Raw genomic sequence first — 21,791 nt, 5'->3', positions numbered from 1 at the left:
TAACACAATGATAAATCTAAGTGCAGGCGGTAGTGCTATAGGTTCAGGGGTGTGTCAGAAATAGTTGTTGCTATTTTCACTGTCACAATTATCGGAGCGCTTGCTGGCGTTGGCGTGAAAGGGCTGGGCTTTGATGAATAAATAAGTTGTGGGTGTGTCGAGGCTTGGCCCCTCACTGGCCAATCAGAATGTGCTCCATATGTGGTTGCTTCAAGTTGTGTACTTACGATCTTTTATGTATTGCCTTGGAATCAACTCCAATTCCAATTTTAGTTCGTTATAGTTTGTTAAATGGCTTACAGAAATGAAATAACAAAATGTAGACCTATGCCATCTTTGCTAAATAGGTTAACTTAAACCCATTTGTAGTCCACATTGCTCTAAGTAATTGTGTGTCTTTAATAGCATTCACACTGATATAGGGGCTAGGCCTACTGTAAATTGCATTATGGCTGAGCATGGACATGACAAACATTGTCAATAAGCACGATTAAATTCATTATTGATAAGGCCTAACAAGAGAACTAATAATTCTAATCAAATTCTAAACAAAACAACTTGTTTTAAATAGGTCATGTCACACTTACAGGCACCGTAATTTCTCCCCGTGGGGCATATAATATTAAAACAACGCAGACCATGGAGTTTTACGCACATCCAAAACGGGACCTGCATCGCTAAAATAATGTGGGCCTACCTACAATGCATACAGCGCCTTCAGGAAAGTATTCAGACCCCTTGACTTTTTCCACATTTTGTTACCTTACGGCTTTATTCCAAAATGTATATATAAAAAAAAAAATCCTCAGCTATCTTTCCATAATGACATCACAATACCCCATAACGACATCATAATACCCCATAATGACAAAGCGAAACGTTTTTTTAGAAATGTTTGCAAATTTATTACAAAATAAAAATAAAAATACCTTATTTACATAAATATTCAGACTCTTTGCTATGAGACTAGAAATTGAGCTCAGGTGCATCCTGTTTCCATTGATCATCCTTGAGTCCACCTATGGTAAATTCAATTGATTGGACATGATTTGGAAAGGCACACACCTGTCTATATAAGGTCCCACAGTTGACAGTGCATGTCAGAGCAAAAACCAAGACATGAGGTCAAAGGAATTGTTCGTAGAGCTCCAAGGCAGGATTGTGTCAGATCTGAGGAAGGGTACCAAAACATTTCTATAGCATTGAAGGTCCCCAAGAACACTGTGGCCTCCATCATTATTAAATGGAAGAAGTTTGGAACCACCAAGACTCTTTCTAGAGCTGGCCGCCCGGCCAAACTGAGCAATCGGGAGAGAAGGGCCTTGGTCAGGGAGGTGACCAAGAACCCGATGGTCACTCTGACAGAGCTCCAGAGTTCCTCTGTAGAGATGGGAGAACCTTCCAGAAGGACAACCATCTCTGCAGCACTACACCAATCAGGCATTTATGGTAGAATGACCAGACGGAAGCCACTCCTCAGTAAAAGGCACACGACAGCCCGCTTGGAGTTTGCCAAAAGGCACCTAAAGAAACAAGATTCTCTGGTCTGATGAAACCAAGATTGAACTCTTTGGCCTGAATGCCAAGCGTCATGTCTGGAGGAAACCTGGCACCATCCCTCTGGTGAAGTATGGTGGTGGCAGCATCATGCTGTGGGGATGTTTTTCAGCGGCAGGGACTGGGAGACTAGTCAGGATCGAGGCAAAGATGAACAGAGCAAAGTACAGAGAGATCCTTGATGAAAACCTACTCCAGAGCGCGCAGGACCTCAGACAGGTGTGAAGGTTCACCTTCCAACAGGAGAATGACCCTAAGCACACAGCCAAGACAACGCAGGAGTGGCTTCGGGACAAATCTCTGAATGTCCTTGAGTGTCCCAGCCAAAGCCCGGACTTGAACCCGATCTAACATCTCTGTCTGGAGAGACCTGAAAACAGCTGTGCAGCGACGCTCCCCATCCAACCTGACAGAGCTTGAGAGGATCTGCAGAGAAGAATGGGAGATACTCCCCAAATACAGGTGTGTCAAGCTTGTAGCGTTATACCCAGGAAGACTCAAGGCTGTAATCGCTGCCAAAGGTGCTTCAACAAAGTACTGAGTAAAAGGTCTGAATACTTATGCAAATGTGATATTTCAGTTTTTCTAAAAACCTGTTTTTGCTGCATGGAGACACATTGAGACACATTGCCAATATGATTGGATTACCTGGTCATTTGAATGCGAAATAATTAGCTGACAAGTGGAAGCTAGGTGCTGGCAATTTATTAGCTAAGCTATCTTGCAAAGTCGTAAGCTTTATAGTTAGCTAAGATGTTGTTGTTAGGTTGTTTGTAATTATGGAGAACCAGGAGTGACAAAAATCGAATAAATGAATAATGAAAATGTATACATATTAATGTATTTAATTCCTCTTCATTAGTTTTTGAATTTGTTATCATATTTTTAATGCTCACAAATGCATTATCAATGCATTCATTGTCAATTACTTTTCTAATTTAATCATGCGTTTATGTGTACGTGTTTTTCAGTATTTTATTTATCTATTTAGTATTTTCCAATTGTTGTATTTATTTAGATATTTTAATATGTTTCCAGATGTATTTTCTTTCCACTCCTGGTTCTCCAGACTAGTAGGTTGCTGGTTCATAGGGTACAGAAATCCTTTCTGCAAGTGAAGGCACACTCACAGTCTCACCTTCCTTCATACTATTTTAATATATATATATATATTTATTATGCATTTTTCAAGTCCTTCATACTGTTTCGGATAAAATTAACTACTTATTATTCATTTTTGTCTTATCAGGCTCCAACACATCTAGTCCCTAGTGGAAGGACTTTGGACCATTTGGGGAATGAAGCTCTCACACCGTTGTTCTCCAAGGTATCTGTGCAAAGTTTCATTTTGAAACCATGTTTTTACTACAGAGTTTAATAAAATCGAAACTTCTGCATGAAAGCGTGTCGACCTCTCTTTTTCCCAACTAGTCCTCTATTCAAATAGATTGGGGTTAGAATGGGATTTTCCTTTGGGGGACAGCGCCTTCAGAAAGTATTCACACCCCTTGACTTTTTACACATTTTGTTGTGTTGCACAGCCTGAATTTACAATGAATTCAATTTAGTTTTTAGTTTTTTTTGGTCCCTGGCCTACACACAATACCCAATAATGTCAAAGTGGAATTATGTTTTTTGAAATGTTTACAAGTTAATTAAAAATGAAAAGCTGAAATGTCTTGAGTCAATAAGTATTCAACCCCTTTTGTTATGGCAAGTCTAAATAAGTTCAAGAGTAAAAATGTGGTTAACAAGTCTCATTAAGTTGTATGGACTCACTCTGTGTGCAATAATAGTGTTTAACATCATTTTTTTAATGACTACCTCATCTCTGTACCCCACACATACAATTATCTGTAAGGTCCCTCAGTTGAGCAGTGAATTTCAAACACAGATTCAACCACAAAGACCAGGGAGGTTTTCCAATGCAGGTACTCAGTTGAGCAGTGAATTTCAAAGACAATTCAACCACAAAGACCAGGGAGGTTTTCCAATGCAGGTACTCAGTTGAGCAGTGAATTTCAAACACAGATTCAACCACAAAGACCAGGGAGGTTTTCCAATGCCTTGCAAAGAAGGGCACCTATTGATAGACAGTAAACATGGAATATTCCTTTGAGCATGGTGAAGTTATTAATTACACTTTGGTCACTACAAAGATACAGGCGTTCTTTCGAACTTAATTCCCGGAGAGGAAGGATATCGCTCAGGGATTTCACCATGAGGCCAATGGTGACTTTAAAACAGTTACAGAGTTTAATGGTTGTGACGGGAGAAAACTGAGAATGGATCAACAACATTATAGTAACTCCACAATACTAACTCAACTGACAGTAAAAAGGAGGAAGTCCATACAGAATAAAAATATTCCAAAACATGTATCCTGTTTGCAACAAGGCACTAAAGTAATACTGCAAAAAACGAATTGGGGCAAAATCCAATACAACACATTACTGAGAACCAGTCTCTGTCAGAGTGACCATCAGGTTCTTGGTCACCTCCCTGACCAAGGCCCTTCTCCCCCGATTGCGTGATTTAGCCGGGCAGCCAGCTCTAGGAAGAGTCTTGGTGGTTCCAAATTTCTTCCATTTAAGAATGATGGAGGCCACTGTGTTCTTGGGGACCTTCAATGCTGCAGAAATGTTTTGGTACCCTTCCCCAGATCTGTGCGTTGACACAATCCTGCCTCAGAGCGTTACAAACAATTCCTTCGACCTCATGGCTTGGTTTTTGCTCTGACATGCACTGTCAACTGTGGGACCTTATATAGACAGGTGTGTGCCTTTTCAAATCATGTCCAATCAATTGAATTTACCACAGGTGGACTCCAATCAAGTTGTAGAAACATCTCAAGGATGATCAATGGAAACAGGATGCACCTAAGCTCAATTTCGAGTCTCATAGCAAAGGGTCTGAATTCTGATGTAAATAAGGTATCAGTTTTTCATTTTCTAAAAACCTGTTTTTCTTTGTCATTATGGTGTATGGTGTATAGATTGATGAGGAAATGTTTTTAATTAATCAATTTTAGAATACGGCTGTAATGTAATAAAATGTGGAAAAAGTGAAGGGGTCTGAATACTTTCCGAATACACTGTACAATACATGACCAAAAGTATGTGGACACCTGCCCGTTGAACATCTCATTCCAAAATCATGGGCATTAATATGGATTTGTAGAGATGGTTGTTTTGTTGTTTGTGTCACACTGCTTTGCTTTATCTTGGCCAGGTCGCAGTTGTAAATGAGAACTTGTTCTCAACTAGCTTACCTGGTTAAATAACAGTGAAATAAAAAATGTAAAATTACAATTTGGCTGGCAGGGATGTTCCTGTTCCATCGCGCACTTGTGACTCCTGTGGCGTGCCTGGCGCAATGCACGCTGACACGGTCACCAGATGTACGGTGTTTCCTCTGACACATTGGTGCGGCTGGCTTCCGGGTTTAGCGGGCGTTGTGTCAAGAAGCAGTGCAGCTCGGCTGGGTTGTTTTTCGGAGGACGCATGGCTCTCGACCGTCGCCTCTCCTGAGTCCGTACGGGAGCTGCAGCGATGGTACAGGACTGTAACTACCAATTGGATACAACGAAATTGGTAAAAAATATATAGAAAAATATTATAAAATATAATAAACAAATATGATTTCCCTTCACTGGAACTAAAGGGCATAGCCCGAACCATGAAAAACAGCCCCAGACCATTATTCCTCCTCCACCAAACTTTACAGTTAGCACTATGCATTGGGGCAGGTAGCGTTCGCCTGGCATCATCCAAACTCAGATTTGTCCATTAGACTGCCAAATGGTGATGCATGATTCATCACTCCAGAGAACGCGTTTCCACTGCTGCAGAGTCCAATGGCGGCGAGCTTTACACCACTCCAACTGAAGCTTGGCGTTGCACATGGTGATCTTAGGCTTGTGTGTGAGGCTGCTCGGCTCCTGCTCGGAAACCCATTTCAAGAAGCTCCCGACAAACAGTTATTGTGCTGATGTTGCTTCCAGAGGTCATTTGGAACTCGGTAGTGAGTGTTGCAACCGAGGACAGACAATTTTTACGAGCTACGCACTTCAGCGCTCTGCGGTCCCGTTCTGTGAGCTTGTGTGGCCTACCACTTTGCGGCTGAACCGTTGTTGCTCCTAGACGTATTCACTTCACAATAACAGTACTTACAATTGACCGGGGCAGCTCTAGCAGGGCAGAAATTTGACGAACTGACTCGTTGGAAAGCTGGCATCCTATGACGGTGCCATGTTGAATGTCTCTGAGCTCTTCAGTAAGTCCATTCTACTGTCAATGTTTGTGTATGGACATTGCATGGCTGTGTGCTCGATTTTATACACCTGCCAGCAACGGGTGTGACTGAAATAGCCAAATCCACTCATTTGAAGGGGTGTCCACATTCCTTTGTATATATAGTGTATAGGTGTTTCCTTTTATCCCCTTTTTTAAAACTTTTTTGTTGTTGTTACAAACGTTAGACTTTTTGTTCAATTTAAAAAAAAAAATAGTATTTTGTGTACATCATTGACAAAAATATAGAGTAAGGTGCAATTAATTAATTGTAATTAATGCTGTTCCATGGTTTCAATTACTAATTTAAAAAAAAATGTGTCTCACGCAGGCTATATGACTCAGTTAGCCTGGGTAAACAACTGAACGCTGAGGTAAAACAATGGTGAGCACAGCATTCAGTCTGGTTTAACCAGGCTATGACTTAGCACGTGTAGAGCTCTAAATTGAAGTCATTGATAATGACAGGCCCAATATAGAGCTCTTGCCCTTGTGAGTCAAAAAGAGGAGGCGGGGGAAAGGACATTTCAATTGCACTCTCCCACAAGACAACATTCATCCATATACAATACATGACACCGCACAATTCATATGAAACAGAGACTTTCATTCATCTTAGAAAACACATAGAGAAGTTAAACAATACAGTTCAACAACACAGTTCAACAATAACAATACTGTTCAACAATACAGTTCAACAATACAGTTCAACAATAACAATACAGTTCAACAATACAGTTCAACAACAGTGTGTCCTTAATATAAATTCTGGAATTGTGGAAAAGTGGGTGTCAATGATGATATACATATTGATGATAGTTCCTTGGAGGAAAGTTCCTCGGTTTAGTATTTTGTTCTTTCTTCAGTTCCTGGGAATTCTGGGTTGTTTATTTGTCCTCTGGAAGGAGGAAACCAGATCCTGCAGGGTGTGTCTAGGCAGTTGTACAACTTATTAAGAAACAGCTCAACTTAAGTTAAATTTAGATACAGTACATGTAGCAACAAAAAAAAGATCTGAGGGTATTCAATAAATAAGGACTGTTATGGACTGTGACCTCAGTGGTGTAAAGTTGCTTAAGTAAAAATACTTTAAAGTACTATTTAAGTAGTTTCTGGGGATATCTGTACATTAATTTTACTTCACTACATTCCTAAAAAACATTGATGTACTTTTTACTTCCCCTTGAGTCATTTTCTATTAAGGTATCTTTACTTTTACTCAAGTATGACAATCGAGTACTTTTCCCACCACTGTGTGACCTTATGGTTCACCTCGCTGGCGTGGTGATCGTGTTGTAGCAGGGTCACATATGACAGAGTAGCAGCCAGAAGAGCAATGTGAGGGTTTCTGGGAGGAGTCATCGGTTTCCCCTTCTCCTGCACAACTGGCTCCTGCTGATGTTCTGCATTTTCTCACTCTGCGGAGGAAAATGGATCAACTGTTAGTTGACACGGTGTAAATCAGAAGTTCACCCAAATCTTCCATTGCCATTAATGCATAATTCATGTGAACGTAAAGACTAACACACACAGATGTGAAGATAAGCTTGGGTCTATAAGGACAATGAGAAAATCACCAAATGTAATTATGACCAGGGATGTTTCCTTTTTTATGAAAGAAGTTGGAGGGGACATGCATCATAGGAACTTTGTGCTTGTAACCCTTCAATTATGATTGACTGTGGGGGAATCTCTATAGCTAGAGTGCCTACACGTCAATCAAATGTCTTACATCACAGGGTAATATGGTACATTCCTATTCCAAAGCAACATTTTAGGAAATACTGCAATGAATGTCCCACATTACAAAAGTTCCCTCTGATCCAAGAGTCAAAGAATCAAAGGACTGCTCACCAATGATAGTCTACTCTTCAAAAGCAATCACAAAAAACAATAACAGACGACAAAAAAACTATTAAGATACTGAATAAGTACTCATATAACAAGTTTACCTGAAGAGATCGGAGGATTATATCACTACTTGTTTCTATGCGCGCCGATTGTGTCGTAATCATTGCAACGGTGAAAATGACCATAGCGGCTGCATTTTTTCTCCTCTAACAAAGCCTATGGCAGAGGGAGTCTGCTGTATTCAAGACAGCCGTGAAACTACACTGAACAAAAATATAAACGCAACATGCAACAATTTCAAAGATTTTATTGTGTTACAGTTAAGGAAATCAGTCAATTGAAATAAATTAATTTGGCCCTAATCTATTGGTTTCGAGTGACAGGGAATACAGGTATGCATCTGTTGGTCAAAGTCACCTTAATAGATGAATAAATAAAGTAGGGGCGTGGATCAGAAAACCAGTCAGTATCTGGTGTGACAAACCATTTGCCTCACGCAGCGCAACACATCTCCTTCACATAGAGTTGATCAGGATGTTGATTGTGGCCTGTGGAATGTTGTCCCACTCCTCTTCAAGCTATGCAAAGTTGCTGGATATTGCTGGGGACTGGAACACGCTGTCGTACACATCGATCTTGAGCATCCCAAATATGCTCTAATAGTGACATGTCTGGTGAGTATGCAGGCCATGGAAGAACGGGGTGATTTTCAGCTTCCAGGAATTGTGTACTGATCCTTGCGACATGGGGCCGTGCATTATCAAACTGAAACATGAGGTTATGGCGGCGGACGAATGGCGCGACAATGGGCCTCAGGGTCTCGTTACGGTATCTCTGTGCATTCAAACTGCCATCGATAAAATACAATTGGAGGCGGCTTATTGGAGAGAAATTAACAATACATTTTATGGCAACCGTTCTGGTAGACATTCCTGCAGTCAGCATGCCAATTGCATGTTTCCTCAACTTGAGAAGTGAAAACTTCCTATAACTTATATTTAACATCTTATATTATAATACATAATAAAAATATGCAAAGTCTAACCATGTTTGAGGCTTATTTACAATGACTGCCTACCCCGGCCAAACCCGGACGAAGCTGGGCCAATTGTGCGCTGCCCCTATAGCCTCGTGTTACTTTTTTATTTATTTTGTAAATATTTTCCTAATTCTATTTCTTGAACTGCATTGTTGGTTAAGGGCTTGTAAGCATTTCACGGTAAGATTGAGGTACCTGTTGATTTGGCCCATGTGACAAATAACATGACATTTTATTTGATTTAGATGTGTAAACAAGCTTGTCTACTGTTCAATAGTTACAATCACAGGAGTTCTGGCGCTGACGTGTGAGGTCCACTCCACTCGATCAATGATGTTGCAATAATGAATCATTTCTTGTCTTGACACTTTTGTCGGTAATGACGTACAGAATACACCATTTCCCAGCAACCCTTCTTACTTTACCCGCCCTATATTAAAATGAGAAGGTGGGGCTACAAAGACAACTCGGCGTTTCATTGGTCGGTGAGCCGGCGTTGGGAACACGCGACAACTAGATAATTCTTTCTTGTGCGTTTCCAACGTCGTCGCCGCCGCCGGTGAACAGGTACAAGACCGGTGAGAAAAAGCTTTCATTATATTTAAACGTATATGAACCACACCTGATATAGTCACGAATAATGTTTTTCGGGTGTGGGCTTTAGTAAGAAGGTAAGTGATAAATTATTGATTCGATCAGTAACTAGCTAACTAAAGTCGAGCTAGCATACCCGCCGGTAAACTAGCTAGTTACACAATGCAGTGAAGAGTACCACGAGTTGCTTCGGCATTAGCCACCAGTTAGCTGAATCATTACTTGGAGTCTGACTCAATCGTTTTTGGATTTCTAGCCAGCGGAATTAATGGCATCTGTCAAATTAAAGGATAAGAAGGCCCACACGGAACTCCTGGATTTGTGATAAGGTTTCTAACTCTAGATTCGGAGGTAATTTTAGCTAGGCAATTTTGCCTTTGGTTGAATATATCCGTTGTATCTTTTCGACCTGGCCTTTAGCTAGCGAATGTTAGCTTGGTCATTTCGGGCCCTCTATTTCAGCCTCCATATAAAATGGCCTAGGGCGCCAGTTTCGCATCTAGTTAGCTACTGCAGTTGGCTAGTTGATTAAATTATGTAGCTACTAGTTACGCACAGTTCTTACAGGATATTGGTTAAAATAGTTAACTAGGTAAATGGCAGGAAATGCGTGTGAGATGACATTACCCACCTGTCTAACTACCCCGGTTCTTCAACACTTATTGCTATGCTGTAAGAACGAACAAGCTTGCTAACCTAGCTACAAGGAAAATGATCCTGGTATCTGGCATTTATTGGTGTTGAGTAACGATGGTAGGCCCGGAATGTACTGCTGTTGCTATCACCACGGCACCAATGCATTACACAAATATAATTAGCTAGTTACATACCGTTAGCGATCTTGGCGTAAAATCCATCAGCGGTGTAACCAGATATGAACTAGCAATTTCCAATGTCTCGTCTTTGATTGCGGTTCATATGAATGGAAACCAATGACGTCTATAAACACTAGCTTGTGTTAATGCGATGTAGCTAATGAGGCTTTGAAGCCACCGGCCTCCATATTGGTGCTCCTCGGAAGGCCCAGTCCTCCATAGGAATGAATGTAATTCTGCAGTATTTCAAAAACATTTAAGCACCAAATTACATGTATTTGTTGTAGTGGGGGCAGTCAAATTGTTACAAAAATGTTATTTTTACCCATTTCCCCCCCCAATTTCATGATATCCAATTGGTAGTTAGTCTTGTCCCATCGCTGCAACTCCCGTACGGGCAAGGCGAAGGTCGAGAGCCGTGTGTCCGCAAACTCGACCCTGCCACACTGCTTCTTGACACACTGCTCGCTTAACCCGGAAGCCAGGCGCACCTATGTGTCGGAGGAAACACCGTCCAGCTGGCGACCAAAGTCAGCGTGCATGCACCCGGCCCGCCATAAGGAGTCTCTAGAGCGCGATGGGACAAAAACATCCCGGACGACAATGGGCCAATTGTGTGCCGCCTCATGGGACTCCCAGTCGTGGCCGGCTGCAACACATCCTGGGATCAAACCTGGGTCTGTAGTGATGAATCTAGCATGGCAATGCAGTGCCTTAGACTGCTGTGCCACTCGGGAGGCCGTGTTTATATATATTTTTAATATTTAGGTTACATAATATAATACTAAAATATGCATTGAGGAGTCTAATAGAATATACGGACACGCTTTCAAATATTATTTTTTTTACTTTGGAATACCAAAATGGCTGTACAGTGGTTTCAAAACAGTGCCCCCTGTATGTCATCTAGGGTTAATACATATCAATAATGGCAACTAAGGCTGGAAGTACTCCAAGTCTTCCACTAAAGCCCGATCAAGCAGGTATTTATCAGGGTTGAATGCATTGCATTTCTCATTTAGCTGGTCAGCAACAAGTCACCTTGAATCTAACACAGGTGACCCTTTAAGTCAACCATTTATATAATGATACTTTTTACTTTTTTTACTCTTATGCTAGCTAATGGAAATAAGGTTGTGGGAAACACCCAACATTGGCTTGCTACTATTTTCCATTTTAGTGGCTGCATCAAACAATACAAATGTACTTTCACCTGAAGACTGCTTAGCTACCGTATTAGCCTCTCTGATAATCCAGATGCAGGGAACACAATGTTACTGACCCGGTTGCCCCTGCTTTGTCCCCCTTCTCGCTGTGTCTTCAGGTTGAATTTTTTTCCCCGAGGTCCGCAGCAGCCATGCCCTCTGACCTGGCCAAGAAGAAGGCGCAGAAGAAGAAGGAAGCCGCCAAAACCCGGCAGAAGGCCAAAAAACCAGGAGAAGACGGAGAGGACGGAGAGAAACCAGAGCAAGGCCAGCAGAATGGAGCAGAAAGCAATGGTAATAGTTGTCTATCATAGAGAAACTAAAGGGCTTAAGTCTAAATCCTCTTCACAGCTACTTTAGGTGCTCAGAAATATATTTTGTATTCTTCTTGCACTAAAATGTAAATAGCTCTTGAGCGTCTGCTAAATTACTGTCATGTAAGTGGGTGGTTGGTGCCTCATGTTAAATATGGGTTGATTGGTACGCATATGTCTGTCAGTGGAGATGGATAACCTCTTTTTCATGTATAAAAGAAAATGGCAAACTAACGTCCCACTGTGTCACAGGAGTGGATATCCTGACCCAGGAGATGGACGAGTTTGAGCTGAAGAAAACTGAGGCGCGGGCGGTGACCGGCATCCTGGCGTCGCACCCCAACAGCACAGACGTCCACGTCGCCAGCTTGTCGCTCACCTTCCACGGGCAGGAGCTGCTGCAGGACACCAGCCTGGAGCTCAACTCGGGCCGCCGCTATGGCCTCATTGGCCTCAACGGCACCGGTAAGTAGTTACCGCCACCTGAGTTGTGTTCACTAGGCACAAAACGGAAGAAACCCCTCAACTAACATTTTGGGTAGAAACACAAATTTACATTTTTCATTGCAAAACATTTTGTTACGGTGTGTTCTAATGAACATGACCCAGCACATTTGGGACACCTTTTTTGCTATGTCATTTTCAGCGGTGGGTACACCCGTCTCAGTGGGACACCTTTTCAACCAACTCAGCCGTTTATTGGAACAATGACCACCTTATTTATGAATACAACATTTGATCTCCTAATGGGGACTCTACTTTTCCAGGTAAATCCATGTTACTGTCAGCCATTGGCCACCGCGAGATACCTATCCCAGAGCACATTGACATCTACCACCTGACTCGTGAGATGGCGCCCAGCGACAAGACGGCCCTGCAGTGTGTCATGGAGGTGGACGCGGAGAGGATCCATCTGGAGAAGGAGGCCGAGCGCCTGGCCTCCGAGGACTGTGAGTGTCTTGCATTCGTCCTTCGCTTACTTTGTCCTCGTAGGAAGACCATTGCTAAAAGTGTCTCAAATGGAGCATTTTAAGGTTGTTCCTATTTAGCTAAACGTTTTGTACATTGCTGTGGTGATAGTGATTGCTTTAATAATGGTGGATAGGTTGTAGTAGTTTAGAGTATTTCCACGTTACCATGGGAACTGTGCTCACCGTGGCAGCTTCCCTTCCTAGGCGTGGTACACTACTTCCCATGTCCCGAACAGTCCTACAGAATGAGTTCCCTTCATGATGTAGCGTCGGGCAAAGGGCACAAAGGCTTATTTGGTGGCATGACAACCGTGATTACATTTCACCCCCAACCAGTTAAAATGAAAACCATTGAGTAGAAGTTCCCTCCCTTCTGTCCACCACTCCAATTCATCTCCCTTCTCTTTTCCTACTCCCTCTCTCTCTCTCTCGCTCCTTTTTCTCTCCCCTAAAGCTGAGTGTGAGAAGCTGATGGAGCTGTACGAGCGTCTGGAAGAGCTGGATGCAGACAAGGCCGAGGTACGGGCCTCCCAGATCCTCCACGGCCTGGGCTTTACCGCCACCATGCAGCAGAAGAAGCTTAAGGATTTCAGCGGAGGCTGGAGGATGCGTGTTGCTCTGGCAAGGTAAAACCCTCCCTGTACAATACAAACCTGAACCTGTATTCATAAAGCGTCTCATAGTAGTAGTGCTGATCTAGGATCAGGTCTTCATTATCCACAGCTCTGGATCTGTATTCATAAAACATCTCAGTGAAGGAGTGCTGATCTAGGATCCGTTATATAACTTTTGAATCATAACAGGTGGGGGACCTGATCCTAGATCAGCAATCCTACTGTGAGACACTTTATGAATACAGGCCTTGAGCCCAGTCTTTTTCCTAGACTCTCAAGCATCGCTACAAAAATTCTCTTTTTATCATCTGTCTAGAAAAAAAAGTCTTATTTTCATGAACGTGTAGGGGCATGGGCCACTAGGGTTCTGAAGGGCCTAGGAGTATGGGATATATATTTGAATGCTGCGTAGGCGTTTGGCTCAGAACTGTTTGGGAAGTGATGTAAAGAAAGGCCGAATGATAGCGCCGCCGCCAAGCAGTATGTTCACAGTGCGGCGACGCGGTGACAAAAATGGACCGAAGCGTTTATCTGATCCCTACAGTTCTGTGCACTCTTCTCTTGTGTTCCGTTTCACTTTGCCCAGATGGTTTTAGTCATTAAAAACAATTATAGGATTAAAAGGTTTTAAGATGAAAAACTCTAAATCACACATCAATAAGACCTTAGCGTGAATGGGTGTTTTTCATTTGCAAATGCCCTGTTTCTTTCGTTTTGGGTAGCCCCCCCCCCCCCCTTCAAAAAGTTATGTCTTGTGTGTTCCTCGTCTCCAGAGCTCTGTTCCTGAAGCCCTTCATGTTGCTGCTGGATGAGCCCACCAATCACTTGGACCTGGATGCCTGTGTGTGGCTGGAGGAAGAGCTTAGCCAGTAAGACCATTTACGTGTGTGTAAGATGTAGGACATTACTTTTCCAGACACAATTGTGCCGTTTATCGTTTACTTTTATTAACCTGAAAGGCCACTTTAGATTGGTTGAAAACAGGTTTCTGCTATGACCTACTGTGTTTTGGATTGATCGACAGGTAAACTAGGAAATAATTTAAACGTGTTTCTGCCATCTACTCCTTTAAGATATTACTGCTGCTGTGACATGATGTAAACAAAAGGCCGAATTATAGTGTCCCTGCCTGGCAGTATATTGTCAGTGCGGGGGCGCGTTGACAAAAACTATACCGAAGCGTTTATCTGATCCCAGCAGCATGCCACAGTGTAGAACGGACGCCACAGGGTTTGTTAGTTCCAACATGAGGTGTTTTAGACAATGCTCATGGAGTTTACTCGTCTGTGCTAAACCACTAGCTATATACTTACTTTGACTATAATCTTTTACACCAAACATGGGGATTCTTCATCCAAATGTAACTCAAGATTAGCTTTGTTGGTATTTTGAAGTGTCCGCTTTTTTTCTTTATTTTTTAACAGATTTAAACGTATTTTGGTCCTGATTTCCCATTCGCAAGACTTCCTTAACGGCGTGTGCACCAACATCATGCACTTACACGAGCGCAAGCTGAAATACTACACGGTAAGAGCAACTGCAACATGCCACTAGCCAACATGGACCAATGAGATGCTTAGAATAATGCTCCAAGTCAGAGCAGTTGCATTTCCTGTCTTCAGTCGATAAATAAAACACCAGTTTATCATACTTACCAGGGCCTAAAATTAACACCTGCCAAACATGGGTAGAATTCGGCATTGGCGGGTAAGTATGTCTAATTCACCAGCCATGTGAATTACAGGGATGTAAACAAATTTGTGCACAAATTGAGCGAAATAAGCTTTTTGTGCGTATGGAGAATTTCAGGGATTGTTTTATTTCAGCTCATGAAACATGGGACCAACACTTCTTGCGTTTATATTTTTGTTCAGTGTAAATTAAATCGAGCAATATACCACATCACTTATTACTCGTAATACATTTGTTTTAGAAACATTTACTCGTCTGTGCTAAACCACTAGCTATATACTTACTTTGACTATAATCTTTTACACCAAACATGGGGATTAAGCATGCTCGTGTTTTGTGTGTAATTATTGCAAAAATATTTTGGCTGGTTTAAAAAAAAAAAAATCTGTCTGGTAGAAAATATTTCTACCTGCCACCGTGATTGGTATACAAAAAAGTTAGTGTTACACCTTGATACTTTCTCAGGCTTCAACCATCTACTAGTTTTATATTAAATTTGCCCTTGGTGAGTTACTCTGGATAAAAGTTACTATATTCAAGTCATGAGTACAAAGGAAAATGACTCCGGTGTGCGAGTACATCCCATTTCAAGTGTAAAATGGTACTCATGTAAAAACAACTGTTTGTTTACATCCTGGTAGGGTAACTGTTTGTTTACATCCTGGTAGGGTAACTGTTTGTTTACATCCTGGTAGGGTAACTGTTTGTTTACATCCTGGTAGGGTAACTGTGTGTTTACATCCTGGTAGGGTAACTGTGTGTTTACATCCTGGTAGGGTAACTGTGTGTTTACATCCTGGTAGGGTAACTGTGTGTTTACATCCTGGTAGGGTAACTGTGTGTTTACATCCTGGTAGGGCAACTGTGTTTGTTTACATCCTGGTAGGGCAACTGTGTTTGTTTACTTCCTGGTAGGGCAACTGTGTTTGTTTACTTCCTGGTAGGGCAACTGTGTTTGTTTACTTCCTGGTAGGGCAACTGTGTTTGTTTACTTCCTGGTAGGGCAACTGTGTTTGTTTACTTCCTGGTAGGGCAACTACGATCAGTACATAAAGACCAGGGAGGAGTTGGAAGAGAACCAGATGAAGAGATTCAACTGGGAGCAGGACCAGATCAAACACATGAAGGTATCTAAGATTCCCTTTCTCTAAACACGCTTCCTCATTCACTAGTGGTTTGGCGTTTTTTATTTATGTGAAATTCGGTCTGACGCCGGTATTATGTGATGGATCAAGCATAGTGATGGGTTATTTTGGAACCACCTAGGGTGTGGTCGTTTCATACAAACTGTTTTTAAGTTCAATAAACTCAAGTGACGCAATGATGAGAGGAAGTGTTGGGAGTGAAGGGCTTCACCAAACAGTTATTTCTTTTGTAAACCTCCCTTTCTCTCCTTACCACCTCACCAGAACTACATAGCCCGGTTTGGGCACGGCTCAGCCAAGCTGGCTCGCCAAGCCCAGAGTAAAGAGAAAACCCTGCAGAAGATGGTGGCCTCTGGCCTGACTGAGAGCGTTTCCAATGACAAAGTAAGTTTGTTTAGTGACTTTGACTCGGTGGACAAAGGTGACAGTGCTTCCAATATAGGGTTTGAACAGGTGGTCTTTTTTTTGTGTGCAATTAGTTTTGACTACAGCCCAGGGCAAGTCACATGGTCAGAATTCTCTGGACTATAGTTAAAGTGGATATTACTGCAGTTAACTTTTATTTAAAAAAAATCTGAACATAGTTATGGTCTATTGTGATGCCAAGAAGTGTACAGTAGATGCCACAGAGAGTGAGTTCCAGGATAATAGATTTGTTTTATAGAATTGCAAAATAGAAACCAAAATCTCATAGCTCCATTCAGGGTGGTAGGTCACAAGGCAGGGATCATCCTGAACTCCCTCAGATCTGAGGACAGTCAGCTCATATCATCCTAAACTCTCCCTGAGGACAGTCAGCTCATAGCGTCCTAAACTCCTCCCCGGGGGACAGTCGGCTCATAGCGTCCTAAACTCCTCCCTGAGGGACAGTCAGCTCATCATCCTAAACTCCTCCCCGAGGGACAGTCGGCTCATAGCGTCCTAAACTCCTCCCCGAGGGACAGTCGGCTCATAGCGTCCTAAACTCCTCCCCGAGGGACAGTCGGCTCATAGCGTCCTAAACTCCTCCCCGGGGGACAGTCGGCTCATAGCGTCCTAAACTCCTCCCCGGGGGACAGTCGGCTCATAGCGTCCTAAACTCCTCCCCGAGGGACAGTTGGCTCATAGCGTCCTAAACTCCTCCCCGAGGGACAGTTGGCTCATAGCGTCCTAAACTCCTCCCCGAGGGACAGTTGGCTCATTCTTCTCTTTTCCTTTAGACCCTGTCATTTTGTTTTCCTCCCTGTGGGAAGATTCCCCCTCCGGTCATCATGGTACAGAATGTCAGCTTCAAGTACTCTGATGACCAGGTAGGTGATTCTCACTTCTGACTGAATGTTTTTATCTATTTGTTTTATTTATGATTAAAGAGAAATTCCAGCTCCAAACTACTCAAATCATGTTTTTTGCGATATTGTTTGGGTGAATTTCTTATATTTTTCCCTTGTTTGACATTTCAGCCCCATATATACAAGAACCTTGAGTTTGGCATAGACCTCGACACCCGAGTGGCCCTTGTGGGGCCCAACGGGGCCGGGAAATCCACCCTGCTCAAACTTCTCACTGGAGAGGTGAGTCTTGACATTGTTATTGATTATATGGTCATTTAGCTAACTAATTGTTCTGCTATTCGGCCATGCCATAAGGCATTACCTTAATGGTACCATTTTTACTGATAAGTGAGGGGTCAATGAGTAGAGACCATGTAAGTTGTCATCTTTTTCTCCATTTCCTGTTCAGTTGTCTTTTCTAGTAAAATGTGTTTGTTTTTTTTGCTTCAACTTCTCGAAGTATAAATGTTTCTGATCAGGCATCTCCTCTCTCCACCCCGACTTCATTCTTTGTCCTCAGCTCCTCCCTACTGACGGTATGATTCGTAAGAACTCCCACGTTAAGATTGGAAGATATCACCAGGTACTGTACCATTTTAAAATGTACTAATAGCCTAAACTGTCTTGACAATTGTGTCCGTAATGGACAGAAACATTAACATTTTTTTTATGCGTGTTCTTACAATGGCAAAAATTAGAGTAGACTGCAAATTTTGAGATGGCGGGATGGTCAGTGGCATCTTTAGTTTTATTTCATTACTTGAAGTTAAAGACATCCTCCAGTGATTTTATTTATTATCTAAAAAAATAAATAATTTGCACTTATCCCAATTATAAAAAGTGATGTACACACATTAACCCCTTAGATTCGACGTCTGCGCCCCTGTTGAAATCTAATTGGCATTAAAATAAATCCATTAATCTGTCAGTTTAAGCTAGAGAGATATATATATATATATATATTTTTTTTTTTTTTTTGGGGGGGGGTGTGTCTCAATCCACCGCATCCATCTTGGGACAACTTCAGAAGTTAGACATTTTTTTACAACTCTGCATGATTCACATGGCTGATCCTACTCTTTATTTCCCCTCTAAAGCATCTTACAGAGCAGCTGGAACTCGACCTCTCGCCCCTGGATTACATGATGAAGTGTTACCCAGAGATCAAGGAGAGGGAGGAGATGAGGAAGATCATTGGCCGCTATGGGCTGACGGGCAAACAGCAGGTCAGTTTGATCATTAGTGATCCTAAAACATTGTCATGTAGCAGGGTTTGATTGAGCCAGCCTGGCATGACACGGGAGTGGGGTTTGATTGAGCCAGCCTGGCATGACACGGGAGTGGGGTTTGATTGAGCCAGCCTGGCATGACACGGGAGTGGGGTTTGATTGAGCCAGCCTGGCATGACACGGGAGTGGGGTTTGATTGAGCCAGCCTGGCATGACACGGGAGTGGGGTTTGATTGAGCCCGTCTGGCATGACACGGGAGTGGGGTTTGTACTTTTGGGACTATTCCATTGGTTCCATTTGTACCATTCAAACTCCAAGGGCAGCTTATGTATTTGGAGAAAAAACTCATTATATTTGAGCCCAGGTTTGCAGGGTTGTAGTTAATTTAAATTAAACCGAAGTCGGAAATTTAATTAAAACCCTAGATGAATTGGGGGACTGTCTTACGACAATTTACATTTTAGTCATTTAGCAGACTCTTGTACAGAGTGACTTACAGGAGCAATTAGGGATAAGGGCCTTCCTCAAGGACACATCGGCAGATCTTTCACCCAGTCGGCTCAGAGATTGGAACCGGCGAGTTGTCAATTAATGACCCAACGCTCTTAACCACTAGCCTACCTGCCGTCCTGATTTACTGACTTTTCTGCATTTTACCAGGTGAACCCCATCAGGAACCTATCTGATGGGCAGAAGTGCCGGGTGTGCTTTGCCTGGCTGGCTGGTCAGAATGCCCACATGCTCTTCCTGGATGAGCCGACCAATCACTTGGACATCGAGACCATTGACGCCCTGGCCGACGCCATCAACGAGTACGAGGGAGGCATGATGTTGGTTAGCCACGACTTCAGGCTCATCCAGCAGGTCCGGATAAAAAGATTAGAACACTGTTTTGTATGAAAGGGTTGATTTTAAATACATTGTTGGACAACTGCCACATTGTCTGAATATACTCCACCATGCCATTGGCACACTGGTGCTGCATCATTGCACTCCATTAATATACAGTAGCAGAGTCAACATATTTTGAATGAGCTTATTATAAATAGTCCTAGTTTACATAATACTTATGAAAAATCTTTGTTGGAAGAACTGGGATTGATGCACATTTGTCCCTTTTTTCTCAACCTCTTTTCTCTTCGCTCCCTAGGTGGCACAGGAGATCTGGGTTTGTGAAAAGCAGACCATCACCAAATGGAACCGGGACATCTTGGCTTACAAACACCATCTGAAAAAGAAGATTGACAAAAATTCGCATGGTGTATAAATTCTTTTTGGGGAAGAAAAAAAAAAAACGCCCTCCCCAGATTCAAGACTGGGCTCCCAATTTCCCATTCCATCTTCACTTGACTATTTATCTCATGAAGCATGTTGCTCCTTTTCTAGATGCCCATTTCCTTCCTGCTTAAAGCCTCTTTACAGACTGCTGGAAGGTTGTGGTGCGTCCTAGTTGCCTTCCATTGCTACCCCTTCAACAGGCATACATACGGTATCTTAATTTCTTTGAATTAAAAAGTTTTAAAAATATGTATCCATTTAATGTAGTGGAGAACATGTGCACTTTGTTTTTAATTCACGGTTCATGACTTTTCCACAGATCAGATCTAGTAGGATATAAACTGCCTGCATGGTTGGGTAGGTTCTACATGTAATCCCTTACTAGTTACCTGTTCAAAATTGTCATCAGTAACGTAACTTTTGGATTACCCAAACTCTGTAACGTAATCTGATTACTTTCCCCTTTAGGAGGCATTAGACGCAAAATGATCCATGAAACGCATTTGTTGTCATCGGTGGTCTGACTTGTCAGACTCGCTCAGGTGGAACAAATTTAAACTTACACCTTCCCCCCCAATGCTGAATTGTCATTGAGAAAGGTGTCATAATGTATTTATTTCAGTAATCATACTTTTAATCCAAGAAGTAATCTAGTTTTCAAGTGTGTGTAATCTGATTACAATATGTTTTGCTGGGAACGTAACTGATTAGTTTTTAGTAATCAGATTACATGTAATCAGTTACTAGCCGCCTATACCGATTTTAGTTTACTTTCACTTTAAAAAGAGCTTTATTTTGTCATTATTTAACACTGTACCTGCAATAATGGGAATGTCTGAAATAAAGGAGCAAAATAACTGACTTGGTTTGTTTTAAGTAACATGACCATGTTAATTTTGATTTAATCAGTAAATTGAAATGATTGTGCTTTTTCAGTGTCTTTTTAGCCTTCTAAATTTGTGTAGATAATTTAATTGATTGGCGTTAGAGCCCACATACTAGGTTTGGTTAGCTCTTAGCAGGGCTAGGCCTTGCCAAAGTCTGTGCCTCGCATACTCCCTTAAGACATTTGCTTGAAAAATTAGCAAAGCAGCAATATAGTTTGTCCCTCTTGAGATGCCATAGCAACAGCAGCCAGTATACACTTCCTCAACTAGGATAAATTGATATTTTTTCCCGAATAGGTCTGTCACGCAATTTTACATCTAAGATGTTTGCTGCAGAATTTGTCAAATGAAATAAAAATGTGTTTCTTGTTGAATGACAAACACTTAATTGAAGAATCCTGTCTGTAGTTGCCACTCCTATTAGTAGTACTGTTGACCTTTACACAGTTATGGCTAGAGGGATCGATCTTTTGTCAAATATGGGCAGAGACACTTGAGGAAATATGATTCCAATATATGGCCGTTGTGTACATTGCCTATGTGTCGTCAATTACATTCTGGGGGAAAGTAAAGCACTCCCAAGTAGTGAATGGGAATCAATTGGGCGCAACAAATTAATTTTGTGAACTACAAATATTGTGAGATCATTTACTTGTTCTCTGTAATATATAACTATTTTTTTTCCCTTTCAATTAAGACCTAAGCAATGTTCGAATACTCATACTAACTGCTATTAGTGATGTAAATTGAGTATGCTTATTGACTTTTCAAATGTATTTGTATCCGCTCGTTGGACTACGGCTGCATATTTTCTTCAAATCTTAAAAAGTTGTGAAGCAACTCCCATTTTATGAGGAATTGCATTATGGGCCCTAAAACCATAAAGTGTCCACTGCTTGTATACTTTGTATTTTGGCAAATGTTGTACGACATCCGGGAACTATTGGCATACTAACTGTATGACCAATAAGCATACTACATACTCAATTTACATCAC

At 41.9% G+C, this 21,791-nt stretch overlaps 2 protein-coding genes and 1 long non-coding RNA gene across 4 annotated transcripts in view; 2 read left to right on the top strand and 1 right to left on the bottom strand.

Annotated features, from left to right (window-relative positions):
- The window catches only part of LOC129823690 (phakinin-like), a 13,527-nt gene extending 10,614 nt beyond the window's left edge, over positions 1 to 2,913 (top strand). Inside the window, exon 8 of the mRNA XM_055882598.1 lies at positions 2,807 to 2,913. Within this exon, the coding sequence (XP_055738573.1) occupies positions 2,807 to 2,829 (23 nt within the window). The 3' untranslated portion in view covers positions 2,830 to 2,913. The remainder of the gene's footprint in view (positions 1 to 2,806) is intronic.
- Positions 2,914 to 6,435: 3,522 nt separating this feature from the next.
- LOC129823691 (uncharacterized) lies at positions 6,436 to 10,445 on the bottom strand. The gene is made up of 2 exons (XR_008754667.1): positions 10,164 to 10,445; positions 6,436 to 7,267 (listed from the first exon to the last, which is right to left on the bottom strand). It is a non-coding gene; the product is annotated as an uncharacterized LOC129823691 (long non-coding RNA).
- LOC129823689 (ATP-binding cassette sub-family F member 2-like) lies at positions 9,213 to 20,768 on the top strand. 2 transcript variants are annotated; one of them, XM_055882595.1, is made up of 15 exons: positions 9,213 to 9,317; positions 11,473 to 11,647; positions 11,920 to 12,132; positions 12,435 to 12,617; positions 13,093 to 13,264; positions 14,026 to 14,121; positions 14,677 to 14,779; positions 15,976 to 16,071; positions 16,354 to 16,473; positions 17,289 to 17,378; positions 17,529 to 17,639; positions 17,920 to 17,982; positions 18,497 to 18,625; positions 19,290 to 19,493; positions 19,780 to 20,768. In XM_055882595.1, exons 2-15 carry the CDS (start codon positions 11,506 to 11,508, stop codon positions 19,894 to 19,896), a joined length of 1,839 nt encoding a protein of 612 aa, XP_055738570.1. In that variant the 5' UTR covers positions 9,213 to 9,317; positions 11,473 to 11,505; the 3' UTR covers positions 19,897 to 20,768. The 2 variants fall into 2 exon arrangements, with proteins under 2 accessions (XP_055738570.1, XP_055738571.1); XM_055882596.1 differs by lacking the exon at positions 9,213 to 9,317 and adding an exon at positions 9,540 to 9,684.
- The last annotated feature ends 1,023 nt before the right edge of the window (positions 20,769 to 21,791 follow it).

Source organism: Salvelinus fontinalis, chromosome 26, assembly GCF_029448725.1.
Source record: "Salvelinus fontinalis isolate EN_2023a chromosome 26, ASM2944872v1, whole genome shotgun sequence".
NCBI classification, from domain to species: Eukaryota; Metazoa; Chordata; class Actinopteri; order Salmoniformes; family Salmonidae; genus Salvelinus; species Salvelinus fontinalis.
This window is presented reverse-complemented; position numbering and strand designations above follow the sequence as displayed.